At 35.5% G+C, this 24,091-nt stretch overlaps 1 protein-coding gene across 2 annotated transcripts; it reads right to left on the reverse strand.

Annotated features, from left to right (window-relative positions):
- Positions 1 to 7,884: 7,884 nt before the first annotated feature.
- On the reverse strand, positions 7,885 to 23,161 carry LOC118742518 (protein tincar-like). 2 transcript variants are annotated; one of them, XM_036474654.1, is made up of 3 exons: positions 22,068 to 23,161; positions 13,139 to 13,955; positions 7,885 to 8,994 (listed from the first exon to the last, which is right to left on the reverse strand). In XM_036474654.1, the coding sequence occupies exons 1-3, from the start codon at positions 22,427 to 22,429 to the stop codon at positions 8,029 to 8,031; spliced, it is 2,145 nt and encodes a 714-aa protein (XP_036330547.1). In that variant the 5' UTR covers positions 22,430 to 23,161; the 3' UTR covers positions 7,885 to 8,028. The 2 variants fall into 2 exon arrangements, with proteins under 2 accessions (XP_036330547.1, XP_036330555.1); XM_036474662.1 differs by having other exon boundaries at positions 22,123 to 22,212.
- Positions 23,162 to 24,091: the final 930 nt, after the last annotated feature.

Here is a 24,091-nt window from a genome sequence, read left to right on the forward strand (position 1 = left end):
CCATTTTAGGAAACTACCACAAAATTGAAAGCATTCCAACTCTTCATATGCTTTCTCACAGTTTTGCACCCCTAGGAAGGAAGGCTTAAGTAAAGTGGACGATTTCAAAGAGTTCAACTGAACTTATAAATTGAACGAAATTAAATAATATTTAACTTGTTTTGTGATTTGCGATTTATCAACATCTTATAAAATATACTCTGGAGTCTGAGCACGGGCCCCCTTAAGAAATCCGGGCCCGGGTGAAAAAGTTCCCGATAACCGGGCCTCATACTGTTCTCATCAATAAATAAGTACCCAAATCTTGATTTAATTCAAATAAATTAATATAGAGCGAAAATACAGTTGAACTTTCGCTTTTCCCATTATTAAGTTATTTATTTACAAAACTAATTTTTAATTAAAAACATGCAAATTGTTTATGTGCTATGATACCGCCAATAAATAAATAATAAAGAGTATTTTTTTTATTTTTTATTTAATATGTGTTCTAACGGAATTTTTTCACTGGAAAAAACAAAATTTAAATTGGTTGTAAATACTTAATTATATTTAAATATGGAGATCTATTGTCATTTATGCAAATGTAGAGATTTAAATGAAATAAATTAAATTTGCACCTAGAAAGAATTCCTTTGGCGTGAAAACATATGCATTTTATTAATCATTTATTTTTTGTACTTATAAAAAAATGTATGTTTTTTGTGCATTTTTCCTCCCGCATAATTTCACAGTTTCTTTGGTTAACACTTGTGGACGTTTTGCATATGTATACTTGAACTTATGTGCAAATGTATGCATTTATTTATGCCTGCAATTGTAATAACACCTTTAATGACACAATTTAAATTTTCCCCCAAATGTGTTGTTAAAGAGCAAACTGAAATATTTTGCACATTAGGAAACATTTGTGCATTTGTATATGTACATACATACCTACATATACATGTAAGTATGTGCAATGGTTGACGGTAATTAGAATGTAAATCATTTTCACTAACGCAATAAATATAATCATTTATACTTCACACTTGCTTACATACATACAAAGGATTATGTGCATCAGTAACGGGTTCTTCATTTCGCGCTTGGAAAAGTAAAGTAGTATTTAGTCCAAACATAATTATTTAATTAATATAAATCTCACGGAAATTTACATTTTCAGTTTGTGTTTTTTTGAAATGGCTCACCCTGTACTTATACGATGGGGATTAATTAGTAGGGTGATAAATTTAGTAGATTTTTTTTTTATTTAAGCCGTGCAAAACGCGAGTCCCCAGATAGTTTTTATATATTTCCTAGGTAAAATATCAGTTAGGGTATTCACACCCTCCGGGCTATTTGTTTACCTAGTTGAAAGTTATTATTCTAAAGTGGTTGAAAACTAAGTAAAAAATATAAATACCTAACCCGATAACACTGTGCGGCAATTTTATGACAATTCAAACCAGCCCAGACTTTGCTAATTATTTTCTGAGAGTATACATATGCAGTAAAAAAAACACTCGATGGATTTGCAAAAGTTAGCTCGTATTTTTATTTTATGGCCTTCTAAAGTTTTCATGTCTCGGCCTAAGATGTTTTCAAAAAAGCCGAAAGAATGGTTAAAATAAATGTCTGATCGAAAATAACGGTTAAAACAAACATAGTAAAATTGCATGGAAAATATTTTCGCAGAACATTTTAACCTATTAGCTCCCGCCTGATGGGGTCGTTTTGAGCCTTACTTCAAGAAAGGCTGCAAAAAGCAAATTTGGAAGCTCGTTAGAGGATTGATATATTGTAGAAAATTATTCTTCGGAAAATTTTACTAGGGGTCTTCTAAGGCAAAAACTTCATGCCACCAACGTGAAAGTCTCTATAAAAATAATACAAACAATCTATGCCAAGAAGTATTAATACACTCGAATCCAAATTTTAGGCAATGACATGAAATTCTGGATATGATTCGAACCTCGAAATACGACTTGCATTCGACACGACTCTCGCAATGAGGCTGATTATATTCGTTATATTCAGGATCACGCTATACTACTGTGACCATACGTTACAAAGGATAAAGTCTCGCGGCAGTTGTAAAGACTATATGAATTCATAGCTAACATTTTACGAAGGGTCGTTATCGGTGTTACTGAAAGCCTATAAACGCTCTCTAATCTTTTTAGGAATGAAAGCCTAGAATATCCTTTGTGAAGGAGCAGTCGAAAGGCCCCAAGTAGCGCCCAACATACTTTTAAATTTGTACAGTTCCGCTGATATCGCATTTGCTCGCTGTTCCGCATTTGATCCCCGCTTCGAATTACTGTCCAATACGATTCCAAGGTACTTTGCGCATGTCTCCGATTCGCTTCAAACCCGAGATATAACGATTTGAAAAAGTACATGATTAGTCAGAATCACGAAAAAATGCAAACTTTGACAGATCATATCTCCGAAGAAGAGAAAAATTCCTCGAAGACGTGTTAGCTTATTTCATGTATAGAACTCATTAAAAAAAAATTTGGATCCAATCGAAAGTGTGACACCAAATTGTGTGTCCGATATGAAAAAGAATGTCTCATATATGGGGCAATTCACGTCAAATGTCCCAAGCGCGCTGAACGGTGCAAAGTAAGCTATTTTTCGATTAGCTATAAAGCAGACAGAAAATGGGAAAAATATTTCGAAAACTATGGTTTCAGAAGATCCTTTAAGATTGATATATTCTAGAAAATTATTCTTCGGAAAATTTTACTAGGGATTTTCTCAGTCAAAAGCTTTATGCCACCAACATAGAAGTCTCTAAAAAATTAAATCAACAAAGAAACTTTGTTTTTTTTTTACAAAACAAAATGTACAATTGCGCTTGGCTGTTAAAACCGAAAAACTTGGCAGCACTGCACAGTTTTCGACGATTTTTGTCGTTTACTTATATCAGCACGACAGTTGGCAATGCTAATGTAGTCTAGTCGTACAATTTAGCCAAATTTATATAAAATTTATAAAATATTTTATCCCGCAGCTGTATTTCGAAAGAAGGCAATAGGAAATTAGCCGTGGCAAAAACTATCCAACTGCATTAGGTCTCAGGACACGATGGTGTTGACGGTAAAGAAAAAGTTGCGGAGCTAGCCAAAAGGGGCATTCTTCTTGATGCCTCACAAACCACGGATTAACCGATTCCTCTATAGAAAGTCAAACGATCTCATGAACTTTGTATTTAACCGCCAGGCTGACAGAATGTGGGTTGCATACAAAGACTTACATACATGACGTACAGATTTCTTGCTACTAAGCAATAGGAAGAGCATACTCCGAACTGTTCATGGGGTACGGGGCTTGGTAGCAGCGCGTACTTACAAACTAGATTTAGAGGGAGAAAAAAAAAATTTAGAAAGTGGTTTTTGCTGGTTGGCGAATCAGCAGGACCTAACTTAACCTAAATGGATCCTACTAATCCTGCTAATATTATAAATATGAAAGAGTGTGAGTGAGTATTTAAATGAAATTTGGCGCACAGATAGGTTTGTTATATCCTGGATTAACATATGGATATTTTTGGAGAGTTACCACCTTTTTCAAAAGGTGAAATAAATTAATTAATAGGTTAAACAAAATATAACAACCATGTGGGTGTCAAACGAAAGGGGTCCTAAAACAATCTATTTCGAAACAATGTTGAGGAGGGTTACCACCTGCTCAAAAAGTCAATTTAATTAACTAGCTAAATGAAGTATTTTTATATACGTAGGTATCAAACGAAAGAGTTCATTTGGAGATTTAAAACAAATTTAATTAAAAAGTGAAATGAAATTTTGTAATATATTTCTCAGATGAGGGAGATTTAAGAGAGCTCTATTTCGAAAATATTTTTTACGAAGGTTGCTGCCTGGTTAGGAATTAATATCAATTTAATCAAAAAGTTAAAGTATTTTAATATGGCTGTTAAACAAGAGAGGTATTAGAAAGGTCTATTTAAAAAATATTTTTGAAGAGGTTTGCCAACTGTTTAGAGATTCAAAACAAATCTAATGAATAAGTTAAACGAAATACTTTTTTTATATGGTTATTAAACGAAAGAAAGCTCCATTTCGAAAATATTTTGGCACAGGGCTGCCAACTATTTGAAAATTCAAAATCAATTTTGATGAAGTTAAATGAAATATTTCAAAATGGATTCAAACGAGAGAGGTTTATTTCTAAAATACTTTCGAAGATTTGTTTATAAAATATTTTTCAAGACAAGGCTACCACAAGTTTAAATGCTTAAGTTTAATATATTGATGTAAAATGAAATATTACAATGCGGGTGTCTAAGGAAAGAAGCTAATAAAGTTTTCCTTCTCCTAAATAGACTGCCTCAATTAAGACAACCATCTGAGTAAGAGCATCAAAATGATTAGCCCAATTCTGCAGCATTCGGTACAACAGATTGAGGTGTAGCTGCAACATTTGACAATCATAACGTTCAGCCATTTATAAAACGGATGGGGCTGCGGAAAGAAGCTAAATAGTAATCAATAAAACAACATCGTAATTGAATTCATATTCATAGTAAGTTTATTGATACCACAATGTTTTGGAAAAGGTGTGTTTACATTACAGTATTCGCATTAGTTAGTCTTTAGACATCAAATATGAAAATTCAGTATACATACATATCTAAGCAGTCGTACGCTTTTGAGCTCGTCGAACTTACATATCTGTGCTCTGCTCAAACAATGCCATGCTATTTGCTCGAAGTTCAACTGAGAGCTGGAGAAAAAGTGACAACCAACTGATTTAGACTAAAAAAATATTTATGTATGTATGTATGTAGTTGTATAAAAATAATTTTTTAATTTATTTTATTGCGCAAAAAACAAATGATTTTTGTGTTATTTTCTAAAAGTAAAATAAAAATTGTTTGTAATGTATTTCTAGTATTTTTTTAAATAAGCCAATTTTTTTTTTTGGTTTTGTCGCTGCACTTTTAAATTATGATATTGGTGCTGGCTGATAGCCCTTCTGCATTTTATCTGTATATATGTAGTAATAAAGTTTTTTTTTCGGTTGATAATTTTATTGTATTTTGAATTATGTTATAATTAATAATTAGCTTAATCATTCTAATGACGCCTAAAAGCTTACTACTTATGTATGTATGCAATGTTAACAAAATATTATTATGTATGAAAGCTATGATCAACATACACACACACACACACACATACTGAAAATATAAATACAATATTTTACCACATCTCTGGTGTTAGTTTATGAGAATTTTTATGCTTTGTGCTTATTTTCTATGTATGTATATATGTATGTACCTAAAATTTAATATAGCATACATACATGTGTATTAGGGTGGTCCTTAAAAATAGCAACATCTAAATATTGTATGCGGCACCGTTTCACACACAAGTTCACAAGTTTCTTGGTATTTTTTAAAGAATTTACAGTCTTTGGAGCTGCATATTGCATGGATTTGGTGATGACTAAGAATTTCTATGAATAATTCTCAACTTGACTTTAACAGATTTAAATTTTTTCAAAGCCTGATGGCGACTACTGAAAATGAAGTTTTGTACGTAGAACAAAATAAAAGTGTGCGCCATAAAAAATTTTTGCTATTGATATTTTTTAGGACCACCCTAATGTGTATGTATGCACGTTTGCACGCATTTATGTATGTATGTAAAAATGTATGTAGTAAATATTAAAAAAAAAAATGCAAGCCATTGAACCGATAATGCTATTTGGCGTAAATAGTTTATCTTTAATTTAATTGTAGTTGTGATGCGATTAGTTTTATTTACTATGCGTATTAACATTTAAAAGCAGCCATTTATAAATACATACATATTTCTCTTTTCCTTTGTCTCTTGCGTATGCTAATCGTACATAAGTAAATACTCGTAAATATATATGCATGTGTATCTATGTATGTAAGTATGTATACTTATTTTGCTTAAATTTTCATTAATGTACGCAGATGCCTTCATATGCTGTTTGTTTTTATGTATGTATGCATATGCATGTATTTGTGTATGTAAATATATTATTTTTTGGAAGTAGTATACAATAAGTAGCCAACAATACATACATATGTATAAAAGCTATGGCGTCTTAAGGTATGCTAAAGCAATGAGACGCTTACGAGTGGATATGAAATACTTTGGGGTTCGTATTATTTTTTTTTGTTTTTTTTTTTTGTGTTTAAGATCATCGTTTCTTCTCCGCGACCTTACATATTTACTTTGAATTTTTCATTCACTGTTTTTTCCAAAAAATCATATATTTTTGTTTTACTTAATTTGTACCTTAATGTAAAGTTTTTTTTTTATTAGTTAATACTTTCAATATATTTAATTTTTATTAAATATTATTATCATTATTAGTTTTAAATTTTTAGTTTAATATAAACTTAAAGTGCGCATTGCTAAAAAATATTCTAATCTTATTTGTATTCATTATGAATAGTTTATACAATAGGCGGGGAGAAATGCGAGCGCCACCATGGCGTAACCTTTTATGGCTTTTATACTTAGATCTGTTGACTCTATTTTTAATTTTTTTTATTACCCAATATTTTATTTATAAATAGGTATGGAGTTTTCGAATGATTTGATCCAGCGCCAGAGGAAAGAAGTAAAAAGTGCAATACAAATAAAAAAAGGCGTGAGTACCAGGTACTCCTGTAATTTGACGTGTAAACATCATTTAATGGTATTTTATGAATTTTGTCAAGGAGGACTCTTTTATAACCACTTCAGGTATAGTTCACTACTATGTGAGGATGATTTTGTGACTATTTTCTAACTACCGCACAAGAATTGTACTGAAGTGGTTCAGAAAAAGTCGTGTATTTGTCCCAAAATGATCTCGAAATAGGCTTGAAATGGTCCAGAAATGGTCTCTTACTAGTCCTAAATTGATCCAGAACAAGTATCGAAATTCGCCTGGACTAGTCACGAAATGAACCTGAACTAGTTTCAAATGGTCCAGAACTAGGCCCGAAATGGTCCTGATATAGTCGTCAACTAGCCCCGATTTATCCTGAAATACTCCACAAATGTTCAGTTGTGTCCTGAAATGTTGCTGAACTAGTCCTGAAATGGGCCCTTACTAGGCCCAAATTGATCTAGGAATAGTCCCAAAATTCGCCTGGACTACTCAGGAAATAAACCCGAACTATTCCTGACCTATGAAAAAAAGTTTCCAGCAGCATTTCAAAGATGAATGTTGCAGAGGGAAGTCTCGTACGTACGTATGTATGTGGAATCAGGATTGCACTCCATTTTTCAAAAAAGGAAGTTTTCATAAGCATGTTGCAGGATACATATTGCATACCATATGTTGCAAAGAAAATGTTGCAAGCGTAACTTTTTGATATGATCAATCGGAGTATATTGTGAATTTTAGGAAAACATTTTGGGCAACAGTTGCTTTTGAAGCTGCTGAGAGAAAGACTTGGTCTTATTACCATCATAATCAATGATTATTAACAGTTTGATATGAAAAATGTCTTTATTCTGCAACTGGTATTTTACGGCTTTATAGTTTTCCACATTAGCTACTACCCGTTTACTTGTGGGGACAATCTTGTCAGTCTAATAAGTAGACATATACTACTTACTTATGTATGTATGTTGCTGGCCGAAAACTTGATAGAAGATCACTGAAAAAAATTACTATGGAACTGTAAGGACTTTATGTTGAAAATATTCAAATTAAGTCAAGGTATTTAAATGCATACACTTTTAACTCCTCTCTGCGTGACGCCTACAAATCATTTCGAATATTTTATATTTTTCACCTTACATTTTCACTTTCTTTCTTCTCATATTTTTCTCAATTTTTCACGAATTTTCAACCAATACAATGTCGTAATACTTAATTCACTTTTACTACCACTTTTTACTTTTTTTTTTGCACTTGATACCTTTCAATTACCAATTTTTGCTTCCTCGTTTGTGTTTACGTTTCATGACATTCCCAGTTGAGCTGCAGCTGTTAAGCTGTTATGGCACCTTCGCTTTTCATTTTCGCCACTTAGCCTTCCGCTCAGTTGTATGTCTGTGCTGTCGCATATAAATTACCGCCATCATGTTCGGAGGACATGGAATAGTTGGCCGAGTCGCGATCCTCGGGTATAGTTGTATTGACTAGGCTGTGCTGTAGTGGATCCTGCAGCAGCTTGGAGAAAGTGTGATGGCCGGCGCCAAGTCCCAAATGCCCATATGGCGATTCAGCCGCCTTGGTGACGTGCGGCAAGCGACGCAGGAAATGCGGATTCGAGTAGCGTACACCATTCGGCAGTGTCGTATGCATACCGGCTGGCGGTGGCGGTGGTGGTGGTGATGTTGACTGTGGCTGTGAGTATTGCTGCTGCTGTTCGTTTAGCAGTTGCTGTTGCATGCGCGCCGCATTAGCACCCGCCATCGCTACCGACGAATTGGCATATTGTGCACGAAAACTACTCAGACCACTGTTGAGCGGTGGCGGCGGCAGCGGTGGCTGTGAATGCATCGAGTATGCTGATGTGGTCATGCCATAGTTGCCACTACCGCGTACAGCTACTGCCGCCTGCTGTTGACTATGACAAGCTGCCGGTAGCGGCATTGTGCTACAATGATTGGCGTAATCGAATTTTTGTTCGGGTGCTGAACGTGTCAGTGGCAGTGTGGCGCTGTTGTGTGCGCGGCCCCCAGAAGCACCACCACCTGCGGTGGTAACATCACCACCAAAACTGGACATGCGCATGTTGGTGCAGCGACCGTAGGGCTCCTCTTGAATGGCCGGCTGTGGCGGCTTGGGTGGTGGCTTGCATGCGGCACGTGGTCGTATGACCACCTCCACGTCCCGCTCCTCGCCCGAGTGCACACCGCTCGACGATTCGGACGGAGCGCGCTCTGGCGGCGAAGTGGTGCTCTCTGTGGTGGAGGTGGTGTCGCTGCGCGGCGTTAGCGCTTCGTTGGGCACACCCGAGTCGGCACGACGCAGGCAGCGCGGCGTAGAGCTGGAGGCGATCTGGAAAGAAGCGGAAGAAATGTGAAAAACATGAAACAAGAGAAAATTAAAGCAATAATTAAATTCAGAATTGCAGTTTAATGGTGGTATAATTGAAGATGAAATGAATAATGAAGAAAGCGATTGGAAATAAATGGACATATTTTCAAAGACGAGAAAGTTGCCACTTTTTCATGAAAAATGGGCTTTGGCAAAACAAAATTCAATGTGCATAAACACTAGCCGCATGTAGGCGGAGTTTAGCAACATACATACATATGTCCAGGACCAGCTCGCACGTATTCACGGGAGCCACAGTACCTCGTTTACCTACTTTAATGGTACCCAGCCCTGGGTACCGAGCGTAAATCAATAATTTTCGGTCTAATTTCAGCCGAACCATCAATAAAATCCTGGTTTGTTCCTTTCTTCATTAAAAAACTGACTCTGGGCCTTTTTCTATGAATTGCCGAACAAAAAATGGACAAAAGAACATAACGTCTTAGCAGATCTGCCAAGTTTCCGAAGTTTCCGAGTACCAGAATAAAAACAACCTCCTACCCGGGTGCCTGGATTAAAATACCCCGCTACCTAGGGAACCGAAAAAAAAAAAAATTATCTTCTAAGCGGATATGGCGTGTGTGTTACCCACATACCCGAATTGCATATATTAACCCGGTTTCTCGGACAAGAATAACACGCTACCCAAATACACAGATAAAATCTTCTCCTACCCGGATACTCGGATAAAGATAACCCCCTACTCAGGTAATGTGGCATATATAACCCGCTATTAGGTATCCGGATAACGACAACCGCATACCTGGAAACTCTGATAAAGATAACCCCATATCCGGGTACCCGTATCAAGATAACCGCCTATCCGGGAACTCGGGTAAAATACCCGTCTAAAGATAACCCACAACTCGGGTCCCAGACAAGTATAACCCGCTATACGGGTACCCGGATAAAGATAACTGCCTACCCGGGTATTCGGATAAAGATAACCCCATAGCCGGGTACCCATATAAAGACCACCCACTACTCGGGCCCGGCCAAATATAACCCGCTATCCGGGTATCCGGATAAAGTTAACCCTGTACCCAGGTACTCGTTATTACACAATATTATTTCACTCACTTAATAACCGAAAACAAGCAACCATTACATATAAGTCTCTTAGGTTAATCTCAGTGGAGGAGATTAATTTCTCGAAATTAAAGATAGATCTAAGTTGCCAAACAAAATAATGCGCGCATTTGTATGTATGTATGAATATATCTCCGAGAGAAACCTTTATGTGACTGTGTCTGAGCATAAGCGAAGCCTTTTCACGGGAGCTCCGCTTTAAGCAGTCGGCGTAGGTGTACAAAATTAAATTTACTTTACATTCAATAGCTTTTATTTAAAGTTACGAGTAAAGCAAAATAAATTTCTTTTTTATTACGGTAAATTTGACTAAAGGGCCGGTAATTATAAAATTTACAATATTTATATGTCTATATCTGCAACAAGTCCATCAATTATAAATTGCACAAACATACCCATATGGACATAACTTTCGCAACGGAAGCGAGAAAGTGTCCAGCCGACAACCGATGATTGCAAAGGACACACATATTTGCATGGTGGGCGGGAGGCGTGGAGCACGAAGCCTGCAATGAATGTGTTGAACGTCTGGTGGCGGTGACAATTTTAAGCCCGTAAACTGACACTTGGACACGAACAACAGCCACAAGTATGGCAGAGGAAAATAACAACTGAAACCGAAATCGTAATAAACAATTCTCGCATGCAAGCAAATTCGTATGTAATATTAATGCAAAGAAAAAGAAAATAGTCAACAAGTATAGGGTCAACCCAAACGATTTACATACATTCGACAGGCAAATGACCAGAGCCAGCAGCGGAAGCAGCCGCCTGGCTGAAGGATTTATTGCATTTGTCTTTGTGGGTGGGCCATGCGACACGCTCGATGCGCATAAATCACAGCACACCACAGTCACAGTGATGGAGTAGCTAGCAATACAATTACAACTACAACAAGTTAATGCTGCAACAACAACAACGAGCACACACATAGCCAACGATCAAAGACATAGCATAATGTTGCTGCTTCTTGTCTATGTTTATGTCTATGTCCGATGCATTCATTTATTACCAAAGAGATTTGATTTCAATTAAATCGTTGCAACATTGATTTGTTGCCCAAACACGCAAGAGACAGCAATAATTGCTGGAATTTGCTGCTAACAACATACATATATGTCATATAGATGATATGTAGGTACATACACCTTGGTGAGTAAGGGCAGATGCAAGGAATTTATGTTGCTTGATTTCGTTGTAAGTGTACACTGTACATATGTATGTGTGTTTGTAAATATGTGTGTATGCGTATGACTAATCGATGCCTAATCGAATCTGTGGCTGTTTGTGCACACAGCAAAGATGGAGCAAATTGCATAAAGCTTGTTGAGTTTGCCCACTGCAGTGTAGTGTGCTGTGACAGAGCGGTAAGTGGCACCAGGGCGTATGATTAACATGCACCGGCACCCCAAGGCAATATAATCAGCTGCATTTAGCGTGGTAATTAAAATTTACTTGCGGACTTCCTCACACAAATACACGGAAATACGCAAATTAAATATAAATGGAAAAGTTTTTCGTTGATAAATGCAATTGTGGCTTGGATAAAGTAATTTATGTATCTCAACGTTAGCTAAAATTAATGTATTGATTTCAAAAATATTTCAGCTCCACAAAAAGTAGTCCTTTATATACCAACGTGTTCTTACAAAAATGTGAATTTATTTGCTGATTGCGGTAGAATATTTATCCAGGAAAAAAACTTTTTTTTTTGAAAATTTTTAGGCGACAAAGCCCTTGAAATGGGCGTGACCATGACTAAATTAAAAAAAAAAAAACACATTTGATTGGGTTTTCGGTAGAATATCTCTACGTAACAACATTTCTTCAGCAACTTTTTTTTTAAATCGCAGAATCTTCTAGAAATGCACGTGGAAATTAAGAGAACCAAAGTTTTATCTTAGATTTTCTTGTGGATTTTGGCGGAATACTATTTCGGAATTCTCGAGACTATTTCGGTATTCTTCGGCCTATTTCAAGATTTTTTATATTTCATTGTATTTATCGATTTTTCAATCTATATATTTATCGATATATTTATCAAACATATATCGATATCTAATTTATTCATACATATATGTACATTAGAGTGGTCCAATTTTTGAATGGGGGAAAAAAATTCATCCTAGAAAACGGGACACCCCCTTAGTTTTTTCCTTTCGATATTTGTAATATCTATACCAACTTTCAGTTTTCTACTGCAACCAATACAGGCTGCTCAATGACCTTCAAATGCGCTACTGTATCGCTGTGAATCTGGCAAAAATATTGGTGATTTTTATAAAAAGCTACTGTTGCCATGACAACTGAAGCTTGTGATATTTTTTTAAATACATAATTTAAATTTTAAATGTTCTTAGATTACTTAAGCAATTGTTTGATTAATATATGTACACTATACTTTTGGAGTAAAATATGAGCATCCTATAAATTTATACCTAGAAACGTAAGGTTTGATACCAACACGTCTTTCGGCAAGACGTGTGGCAAGAGGAAACATTTTGGAAGGAGCCCCTATCTGGGAAAAAATGTTTTTGGACCACTCTAATGTACATATTTATCGATATACAGATTTAGTCTCGAAAAACCCGAAATAGTCCCTAGGATCTTAGAAAAAAATTAGTCCCGAAAACGCCGAAAAAGTCTCGGAAATCTCGAAAGAGTCTCGGGGATCCAGAAATAGATCCGACAATCACGAAAATCCTAAAAAGCTCGAAGTAGTCTCGAAAATCCCGAAATAGTCCTAAACTTACCGAAAAGGTTTCGAACGTTTCGACAATTTTGAAAAAGACAAAAAATAAGACCTATAAGTCAACCAGCCAAGGTACGTAACACGAGGTTATTCGTCGTGAATTGCGGGTCAAACAAGACAAAACTGTTCCAGCTTCTGTGCTAAAAAAAAATCGACCCGCCCTAATGTATATATAATTTATTCCATAAAATTCATTCAAGAAATAAGAATTCAGTTCTACGTACATACATTAAAAAAAAAAAAATGCTATAGAAGAATACTCACATGCGCCTCGTTGGTGTGCACTGTGACCGTCACCGGTGCCAATGGGCTGACTAGATGCTCCGGCGACGAAGACAATTGCATATTCTCTGGTATAGCTTGTGGCGCACGACCAACCATAGCTGCAGCAGTAGAACCACTAACACCGCCGCTACCACTGCTCATTGCCATACTCGTTGCACCATTAATACCAGCCGAGTTGATATGTGCATTACCGGCTATTGACTGCTGCTTGCCGCCGCCGCCGCCGCCGCCACCGCCACCGCCACCTATTGCTGTGTGATGCATTGGCGGTGGTGGAAGAGGTGGCGTTGTTGCTGCTGGCGGTTCCAAGTCGCGTGTCGATGCATACGTCACCCTGTCATCATGCACACAAGCCAAGAGTTTGCCCTCCTCCGAGGTGCTGTCATCACCAAAGCTGCCAGTGCCAGCAGCACCATTGCCAGCGCCAGCGCAATTAACATAGTCACTTCGAGCTGCTGCCGCACAGTGTTGGCCACTCGTAGTTGTTGGCATTAATTGTGGCGGTGGCGGTGGCAACTCATCATATTCGCTCAGATGTAAAAGTTTCATGCCATGCATGCCGGTGGGAGTTGTGCCGCTGACATGCGTCTCATTGCCACAGCCGATCGTCATGACGGGGTCGATTTTGTTTTGGTTGGTGGTGCCTTTGTTGCTCAACACCATGCTGCTCATACTGGTCATGTTGATGCCTGCCATGGTGGTGGCAGCGCTGGCAGTTCTTAATGTCGCATATTCTCCGTCGTCAATTTCCCCCGCAACACTGGCAAAACATATCGCGGTTCCACGGCACGAATGGCTGCATATTTCATATTTACAAATGGGTAAGTTGTTAGACGACAAGGACGACGACGACCGACGATGGATAGAGCGACAAGGTTAAATGCGAGGTAAAGTAGGAAAAAAAGAAAGAGAACATGTTTTCATAATTTATTAGTGCAAAGGTTATGTCCTAACTAATGTTACGTTCATTCATAAGGATATACCTAGGTGCATACATAAGTATGCATGTATGTATATATGTATACTTAAAAGGCTATGAATGACGAATGTGATTCACAGTGGCAGCAGCAAAAGTTGATAGTGTCACATATACATATAGGTATGTTTGCTTGTTTATTAGAAACTATTGCAATGAAACATATGTTCGTACATTAGCGTGTATCACTAAAAAAAAGTCGCGACTTTACTGCCGGAATTATAAAATTAATTACGTTTAAATATTTCGAAAAAATATTCAACCTTATCATGAGTTTAATATTTCTCGAACCGGTTCACTTTTCAATTTTGGTTTCCATGTATATACTATGGGCGGATCAAAAATTTTTGGGTGAATTTTTTTTTTCGGGTGAAACTCAGGATAAGGTAGATTAAGATTTACGTGAGCTGGGCCGATTTGAAAATACCTCCAAAAATAAAGTTATTATAAAATTAAATTTTTTTTCAAAAAATATCCTCAGATGACATAGAAGCTTAAGCTTAAAAGGTTTGCATAAACATCTTTGCACATTTTATCGTACGAATTAATATACATAATGAGATTTTTGGAGGCATTTTGAAATCGGTCCCGCTTACGTAAATCTTAATACTTTTCCGAAATATTTTATTGAAATAAATTAAAATATAATAGATAGTATAATACAAGATAGAAAAATAGTACCGTTTTTTTTTATTATGGAGTATGATACACCCTAATGTGCGGCATAGAAATACATTAGCGTCTTGAATATCAAAGCTTGTGCCTAGAAAAGTTTTTCTTTATTAATTTGATATTAGGATGGGCCGCCGAAAGAAAAGGTTGCATGATTTTACCTGTTGAAAAGCAGTTGTTTTAAATTTTTTTTTAGTTGTTTTCTTTTTTAAAGATCAACTCGAAATTTACAAATATGGATGAAAAATTAAAAATCGAATTTTGGGACGCTAAGGTGTGTTTCTTCGTGCGGCGTCACATATATGTATATTTTATTTCAAAGTTGCCTTGCCAAAATAATTCGCACTCACGGATGTACGGCGAATTTCTTTCTGGTACGGTCTAATGTTCAAGTATGACATACGAACATATTCTGTTTTTCTTTTCATTAACTTGGTTAGTCCTTTTACTATTTCCATACCTTGACTTTGACGTCGACAATGACGTTGACTTTGATTAATAAGAATATAAAAGGGCACAGTACTCGAAATTATAATTAGCAAATAATAAATTGGAAGTTAAGGGCCAGTGAACTTAATACAATGTCTGCATCAAGCATTAACACTGGTAATTAATCTTTGACAAAAGTTGGTTTTCCATACTTATTTATATTTGTACGAATATTTGTTATATCAGCCAATGAAAATATATTATAATTATTAAACTAGCATGCTTCGCCATGGATATTACATCTTTAACACTTCTTCTTCTTCTTCAATGGCGCCGCAATCGTTGATTTATGAAAAGTTTTCTGCTGGCGGTGTTTTGCATATGCCGCCATATGAAAAAATTTTCGAACATACAGTGGTGAAAATGTTAATATGGAAGGTCTCGTTTACCAAGTTTTGGCTATTTTTATTTGTTTGAAAAAGGGTTTTTTTATTTTTTGTTATGAAAATATAGCTTTTGGAATCTTTTTAAAAATTCGACGAATTTTAACCAGCTACTGAGAATAAAAGGTATGATCGAAACTAAATGTCGTTCTCGTAGTTTTGTTCCCAAGAACGTTTCAAAATCAAAACCAAAATGAGAACAAAACTATCGGGAATGTTGTCAATGAGAATTATGTAGGAACAAAACCCTGTGGAACGTTTCCAAAGAGAACAAAATTCGTATAATACTTTCCAGAAGATTTTGGAAAAGAACTAAACGGGAACAAAAGTCTTATGAACTTTCTCTGGAATAGCAACTGAAGTCTCAGGAGCTTTTTGACAGAGAACAAAACGTGAACAAATCTTCGCTGAACTATTCGATGAGAATGGAAGCGAGAACAAAATTTTTTCACATAGCGTTCATTAGTTTGAAATGTGTGAATATACATATTAATCAGAAAAGAACTGAAACTATGCAAATTAAGTCAACGAAAGACTTAAGACACGAACTTTTGTTCCTCAGAAAATTAAAAATTTGACAATTCAACCTAACGATAAACGATCTGGAAGTTAAAATGATACAGATTTCCTCTGGCTCAGAATTAACAATTGTTGATCCACTGAAACGATTTTCCATCTCAACACGCAGACCTCTCATTATTAAAGTTAAGTTCCCAAAACTTTCGTTCTCATTGGAAAAGCTCCCGAAATTTTGTTCTTCTTGAGAACGTTCCCGGGAGTTTTGTTCGCTTCTTGCTCTTTACGGAAACGTTTCCGAAAATATTGTTCATACTACTTTTGATCCCGTTTGGGTCTTTTGAGGGAACGTTCTTGTTAATATAATTTGTTCTCATGTAGAACTAAACCAAAACTGAAACGCGTTCTCGGTGCCTGATTTTAACAAATGTTCATAAAAATCTTTAACTTTTTAATTGGATTTTTTATTTAATCTTGGGTACGCAGTTTTTTAGTCCATTAAGTTTCAATAAAATAAAACGCAAGTTTGAAGTAGCTAGGGCTTACCGTTGATTTTTTGCAATTTTTTTCACGTATTTTCTTCCATTTGACAATTTTTTTTTGTATAGAGAAAATGTGCATCCCCTTCTACACAAAAAAAAATGTCAAAAATCAACGGTAAGTCCTAGCTACCTAAAATCAGCACTTTATTATACTAACTAAAATTGAATGGTTGATGACACTTTGTCGAATTTTGCAAATTTTTGTACAAAGTATGCAAATTTGACTTACAAGGTTTTTGTTGGACAACTAGTTACACTTTCATAAACAAATAACAAACATTAAATAAGCAAAAGGGAAATAGCCAAAGAATGCTTAAATTTTTCTTCCCTATTTATTTTTTCACCACTGAATTTATATAGATTAGGGTGCCTCATCAAAAAAGTTGCGGGTTTTCCACAGGAATCATAAAATTTATTATAGTTATTTTAAGACTTCCGCAAAATATTTCGGACAAATATTAAGATTTAGCTACACCTATTTGAAAATATCCCAAAAAGTCTCATTATTTTAATAATATGTTTAAAAATTTTTATGCAGGCAATCTAAGCTTAAACTCTTTTCTTATCTGAAGGGATTTTTTGCAAATAATATTTTCTAAACTAGTTTTCTTCATAAAAACTCTTTTTTGAAGGTATTTTCAAATTTTAAGAAATATTTTTGCGGAAGTCTTTAAATATAACAAATTTTATAATTCCGATAGAAACAGTACCGATTCGTTTGTATGGAGAGCGATGCACCCTAATGTATAATAATGTCGTGAATAATTTCGTTAGCAAAAAAATAAAAAATAAAAAATCGAAAATAAATGGGATTTTTTAGTATCTCCCCAGGCGAATTTATATAAAGTGGTATTGCTAGAACAGCTGCTTTGATTCGCCTCGGTACACATAGTCGCAACTCCTTATGAGTGAGTGCGAAAGTAATGGCATTTTCTTTCCCTATTCCTTCTTCACTGAAGAATAGCTTAAATTTGACATTTGTGTACCGAAAGCAAAAAAAAAATATATGTTAGCTTTTGTTTTGGTACCACCGCAACCACCTTGTATGAATTCTCATTGGTATCACCAAACTTGCTCTTTATATGTATAGCCAAGGTTTAATTTTTTAATTTTTTCAAAATTGTCATAACCAAATTCAAAACCATCCCCTTTTGAAAGAGCAATTATTTTTCTGCTATAATCTGATTATTTTGATTTATTTTACAAAACTTTCTGTTCAGGAATTTTTTAAAAGGACATTAAAATTTCAAAAAGTTATTTCAAAAAATTCAGTATAACATAATGTTTCTTCTACATTGCACTGAGTTTTTAAAATAATTTTTAGAATTAATCATATTTTTTTAAATTTCAAAGTCTTTTTAAGAAAAATCCCGACGTCAGAGAGGAAAACTAAAAACGTACTTTAACTATTTTTTGCACCTATTTTTCGCGAATATATTCTGCCGAATTACACAATAAATCCAAAACTTATTAGCTTTGGCCCTAAAATTGCCACGCCCATTTCAAGAAGATCCTACGATTTCAAAAATAAGTTGCGGAACAAATGTTGTTGAAGAAGAGATATTTTGCCGAAATCTACAATAAATTTTGCGTTTTGGTATTTTTAGACCTAAAACTGATACTGCCATTTTCAAAGGTTTGTCTTGATATTTCATTGAAACTTTGTTGATATATGTATATTTTTTTTGTACACAGTTTGCAACTATTGGCTTTTGTATTTTATTAAAATTAAGTAATTAAAAAGTAAATGGTTGAAACTTGCCAATATGTAGGTATTATAATACGCATTTATGCAGTACACATATATACATATGTATTTAAATAAACATACATATGTTTATAAATCCAAAAAAAAAAAAGCTAAAACCTCCTTTCATTGTTCGTAAAAAATTTGTTAGTTCCAATCTAAATCATTTTGCTGCTGCCACATGTGTCCATAACAACATATGAAAATACATACATATTTTACTAGTAGATATTATTTAACTCTATTTAGTTTCTAAATCTATCAAACAACAATATGTTAGTTGAACATTTAGATACATAAATAAATTGTAACTATATATATTTAGTTATTAACTACAAACCATACAATACATTTGTAATTTTGTTAGTAACATATTAGTTACATACATATGTACATACCAAAAAAAATACTAAGTTCCATACATATTTACGTAATACTATGAACGAAACGAAATGATTAAAATAAAAATCGTATATAGAATTTTTAATTAAAAAACAGGCGACAAGCGGAACAAAAATAGTTTCTTATTTTCAATACGACCAATACTTTTACATACAATAACTGTATCTGTCTGTCTGAGTGTATTCATCATACGTACATACAGTCAAATTTCAAATGCATAAATGTGTGTATGTATGTATGTAAGTTTGTATATTTTTTTCCCGTTACTTATGTATGTACGCCAAACGAATTAAATGTTTCGAAAAAGTGCGAGAGAATGGCAAAAATTTCACAAAAAAAAAACACCGAAATTGGTTTTTTAATTAATTTAATTGTGAATGTGCTGCATGTAAAAGATTTGAATGATAAGTGAAAAATTGGTGAGCGCGCAAATAACTTTAATAAAATTTCGCTTTTCAAAAGACGAGTTAAATGAAATAAAGATCAACGCAACTGCAAAGGACAAAAAAAATGAAAACAAAATGTCACGTTTCAAATAATAACACATTCAATGCATAAATAAGTGTGCTTTGGGCTTAGGGTAGAAAATAAAAAAAATAAACAAAAACATTTAAGCTGAAAAAAAAAATAAATAACAGATGCAGTTAAATATTAGTGACTTAAACGAAAAATCGGTAACGTGCAATGATTCAAAATTTATTGTTGGTTGTGTTGTGGAAATTTCAATAATAATATATGTATGAAAAAGTAAGAAAAAACAAATTGTGGTGGATATTTATTTAGTTTTAATGAAAACATAAACATTTAACTGTTTGTTTCTAATGCAGCAACGTAATTTTTTTTGCTAGCTTAAAATTTGAATATCTCGGCTCTACTTTGCTCATAAGTGATTCGAAAAGGCTGCTCAGCACTCCATAGCACTCCGGGTACAGCCTCAGGTTATAGTAAAATTGAACCCCGAAACCGCTGGCATAGCATTGTAGATAACAGTTCATAGTCTACAAAATCATCTTTTGTCAAATCGCCGCTGATTTTTTCTCGAAATATCAAAAAAAATTAATCTCTTTCGTATTTATTTTACGGCGGGTAGCAATATTGACGTGAGAATACACCAGAATATTCGAAAATTCATTGTTGGTCTATGTTTGAAGACTTAACAGGGTGACCACCCGTCCACCCTTTTTATATAAAATGGAGGAAATTTTTTTTTTTTATGGGAAAACGCAAAAATGTGAATTAACCGTAACGTAGTACCGACGCAACCGAAAGTGGGTTAAGCTGACCGGAAGTGCATTTTTTAGGGGGACCTACAAATGTACATGTAGCATTTATTTGAAACTTTTTCCTAAGAACTGCCATTTTCAACCTCTAAATGGCTTTTGAATTCAACTCGTTCTGAACTTCAAAAATGGACGAAAATGTATTTACTGGTAGTTCATAACCAAGTCGGGCATGCTCTATCTTTTGGTAGTATTACTGATTTCGACCGGAAGTACGTTCTTTTAGCCGGAAGTTTATTCTTGAGAAAAGCGCTTGCGACTAAAGTTATGTATTTTTGTCCCCAGCGTCTGAAGCTGTGGTAAAAACATGTATGTCCTATTTAAAAAAATGGACTTCTGGACGGTTTAACCAGCTTCCGTTCGAAACCGGAAGTTGGTAATACGACCAAAAGCTAGAGCATGCCCGACTTCTTAGTTCATATTTTTGCATTTTCCAATACATAGAAAACCTTTTCCTTCAGTTTAGAAGGAATGGACGGATGATCTAGGAAACCAGGTACTATATTAAGTTTTATAGCTATATAATGACGATCACTTCTACCTATTTGAAGTCGCGGTTTCGGGTAAAAGGTTGTACTGAGATTATATAATCCAGACAGACCCTAGGTTGCAAAGGTGGCTAACAAGTTCGGGTTATCTAAAAAAATGGTGCAAAGCGAGACAATGGCTCAGAAAGCCCTTAGCGGACTCCATCTCTTCCTTGTCCTTACAATTTCTGCAGAATCCTTAGATGAAACTGGCAGCCATAGGGGCAATAGCATTCCGTTAAGGAACTTTATGATCCACTCATCGGGCGATTGCGCTACTCTGTTGTGTGGTTTATTGAGTGGGTATCCTCAGAACGCAGTAAGTACTGGGCAGCGATAAAGAGCCTTCGACAGACTAAGCATATCGGCACTTCGGAGGAATCCATTAAAATGGATTGATATCAGGTTACCCTCTGGGTATCTAACGGCGCTTTCTTTTCTACCGAAAAATGTTGCCTTCTCATTGCCCTTTGCGCACAAATACAAATAAGAGGGCACCGAATAGGTATGACCGCAGAGTCAGGATTACTAATCGCAATACAGCTTGGCCTTAGTCAGGCAAAGGTTAGTGCCTTCGTAACGATATTAAAATCGTGATTAAAAATTTCAATGCCAGCGTGGGAAAGGATGGAGTTTTTGGTGGCACGGTTTCAGCTTATAAGACGATTCGTCCGAATATTAGTGTGCAACACGAGGCTCCAAAATACTTGATCGAAAAATGAGAAACTAAATCAATCATATTGTGAAACAAACATACGTATCTGAAGGCCACAATCGTACCACGGCATCGAATTGAAATTCAGCGGCTCCTAATTAAGAAAACGGTGAAAGTATTCAATACGGTATTTGCAGGTGATAGCAGAGGAGAAGGCGGATATTCTCTGGGAAGGAGGGACCCGGTGGTGAAGGTTTTGTCTTCACTTGGTATTTCAGTTTACACGGAAGAAAATTAACCGGCGCGGTTTGTTGGTACGAAAATGTCGATGAACCATTTATAGAAATTTATGGCCTTTTCGGGATTTTTTTGAGACTATTATAAGTTTAAGTATTCTTCGAGAATCTCGTTTTTTTTTTTGAGATAGAAATCTAAAAGGGGTTGCCAAAAGGAAGTCCATTTCAAACTGAGTTGTCGCTCTTGAACGCCCCACTTTTGAGCAATTGAGCGAGCATTAAAAAGGTGTGTGCGATCTAAGCAAAACTATATTTGTAATTTCGAAACTAAACAAATGGTTTGCAGTGCATTTCATAACTTGTGTGTGATATTTTTTATTTTTTATTTTTTTGTTTGTAAGTAGTATTTTGTAGTTTCATTCGTTTTTAATTGTTTTTAATTGTTTTTTTTTTTTTGTAGTTTAAAAGAAAACGATTTTTTACCGCTTGCCATCGTTTTGTTCTTGGTCACCAATTAGTAGAACATCATCAGACGTACTCGGTACTTCATTGAAGGTGACCTTCAATTTCGGTGAGCTTGGCGTTAATTTTGGCCAATACACATCATCGTTGCCACCATCAGTGCTGGATTCAGTGCTCAATTTGCCACCGCGGCCACTATTACCACCACCTCCACCGCCACTGCCACCGCCACCAGTAGTACCACTCATTAAAGATGAGCTCTTTAGCTCCGAGCTGCCAATATTGCTGCCACTGCCACTAACACTTCCAGCGCTGGGCAAACTACTACGATTTGCCATCAATAGCGGTTGGGTGGTCGCTTTGGTAATGCCATAGGCATCCATTGGTGGCAATTTGAATGTCCAACGACGTTTGGCTGTCAAACCCAACCAAATAACAATCCACAGCAAGAGATGTGCGACGCTGACGAGAGCTGTAGGGGAGAAAAAAGAAAGATATAGAAAAAGTGGAAAGAAAAAAAAACAAAAAGTTTATTATTACAAATGCAAGAATGTGGTAAGGTGTATGCATGCAAGTAAAATTTCAATTTCAAGCTTAAATTGATATTAGTTAGCAATAAAAGGTGAGGAAATGATGGAGTGTTTCTGACAAAATATTTCCTCTAATGCCATTGAACTAAAGTGCGCTCTTTTGCAACTGGCCTTCACTGTTCTTAAGTATTCGCTCGCACTGATTGAGCGCTTTAACTGTTGAGCACATCCTGCTTCTACATACAATCGCTTTATCTCTACTCTTCTCCATTGTTTCTTCTTCTTTAATTTCGTTGTTAAGCATTGATCCACTACAAGCATTGTTGTCTATGTGAGCGGCTTAAGTGCTATTCGATTGTACGAGTACTATGTATTATTTGCTAGCTTTTGCTAATGCGATTTCATTTTAATTGCGATTAGTTTCTGTTTTCTTTTCTGTTTTTTTTTGATACTTCTACTCCCTTTTTTCTGATTTTCTCGCCTGTTTTTCCTATCTTGCACTTTTATTTCATTCAGGTTTTGTGCTGCTAATTGGATTTGATGGTTCGTCAACGAGTTCAAGTGCCTGCTTTTTTCCTATTTCCCTGTTTAATATCCCAGTAGAACTTGGGAGCATCGTACGATTGCTCGGTGAGTACTCCCTTGGGAGTATACGAATACTCCCCATTGCTCCCTATGCTTCTGTGTATAAGCATGTAATTTTGTATACTCCCTTTAACATTGGATGTCCTAGGAGGGGGAGTAATCCCTTTTACCTCCTAAACGAGCAATCGGGGAGCACACACAGAATTATCATCCCACAAACCTTCTAATGGAGCAATACGGGAGTACTCCCATAGTTACCTCCCAGAAACCTCCCAAAAAAGACAACAAGGGAGTGCACATAGAAAACATCCCATATACCTCCCGAACGAGCAATAAGAGAGTGCTCCCATTAGAGGCATCCCGAAAGCCTCCTATAGGAGTAATAAGAGAGAAATGATAACGAACATTTTAAATTAGCCAAATAGATTTTGCTATTTATTAAATTTTTTATTTAACTTTTTAATCACGTGCATTTGTGCTAATTTTACAAGACCTTAACAGATATAAGTACGAGATCAGATAAAACATAAATGATACGTCTTACATAATTGCTTAATTTTAGAATTATATTGCAGAGAAATCATATGCAAGTAAAACGTAATAATAACAAAACGGTAAGATAAGATATGCACATATAAGTATGTACTCGTATAAGATTTCCTGGTTGTCAAGGATGCTTGCCTGGTCAGGAATCCACCAAGCGGGGAAATTGTGAAAGTGACTTTTCTTATCTGATATCTTTGTCACCCATGCGATGTTTAAACCCGGGGGTCACACTTAAATGCAAACACTAATTTGCGCAATCTGAAAGGTATTTAACGGTATATTTGTAAGTAATACAATGCTTAAAATATTTAAACAAAAGTTGAGGTACATACCAACGGACTTTTATTAAAATCTGTGTGCTATCCAAATTAGATTATTGTGTCC

The sequence above is a fragment of the Rhagoletis pomonella genome, unplaced genomic scaffold, assembly GCF_013731165.1.
Source record: "Rhagoletis pomonella isolate Grant_MI unplaced genomic scaffold, Rhpom_1.0 Rhpom_scaffold_00001, whole genome shotgun sequence".
Classification (NCBI taxonomy): domain Eukaryota; kingdom Metazoa; phylum Arthropoda; class Insecta; order Diptera; family Tephritidae; genus Rhagoletis; species Rhagoletis pomonella.

Excerpts from the sequence above, each read along its gene's own strand:
- LOC118742518 (XM_036474654.1), bottom strand. The coding sequence starts at position 22,429 with ATGGATGCCTATGGCATTACCAAAGCGACCACCCAACCGCTATTGATG. Across the intron at positions 13,956-22,067 it reads GAACAAAACGATGGCAAGCG|CCATTCGTGCCGTGGAACCG; the intron begins GTAAAAAATCGT and ends TGAAATATGCAG. Across the intron at positions 8,995-13,138 it reads TGCACACCAACGAGGCGCAT|ATCGCCTCCAGCTCTACGCC; the intron begins GTGAGTATTCTT and ends GCTTCTTTCCAG.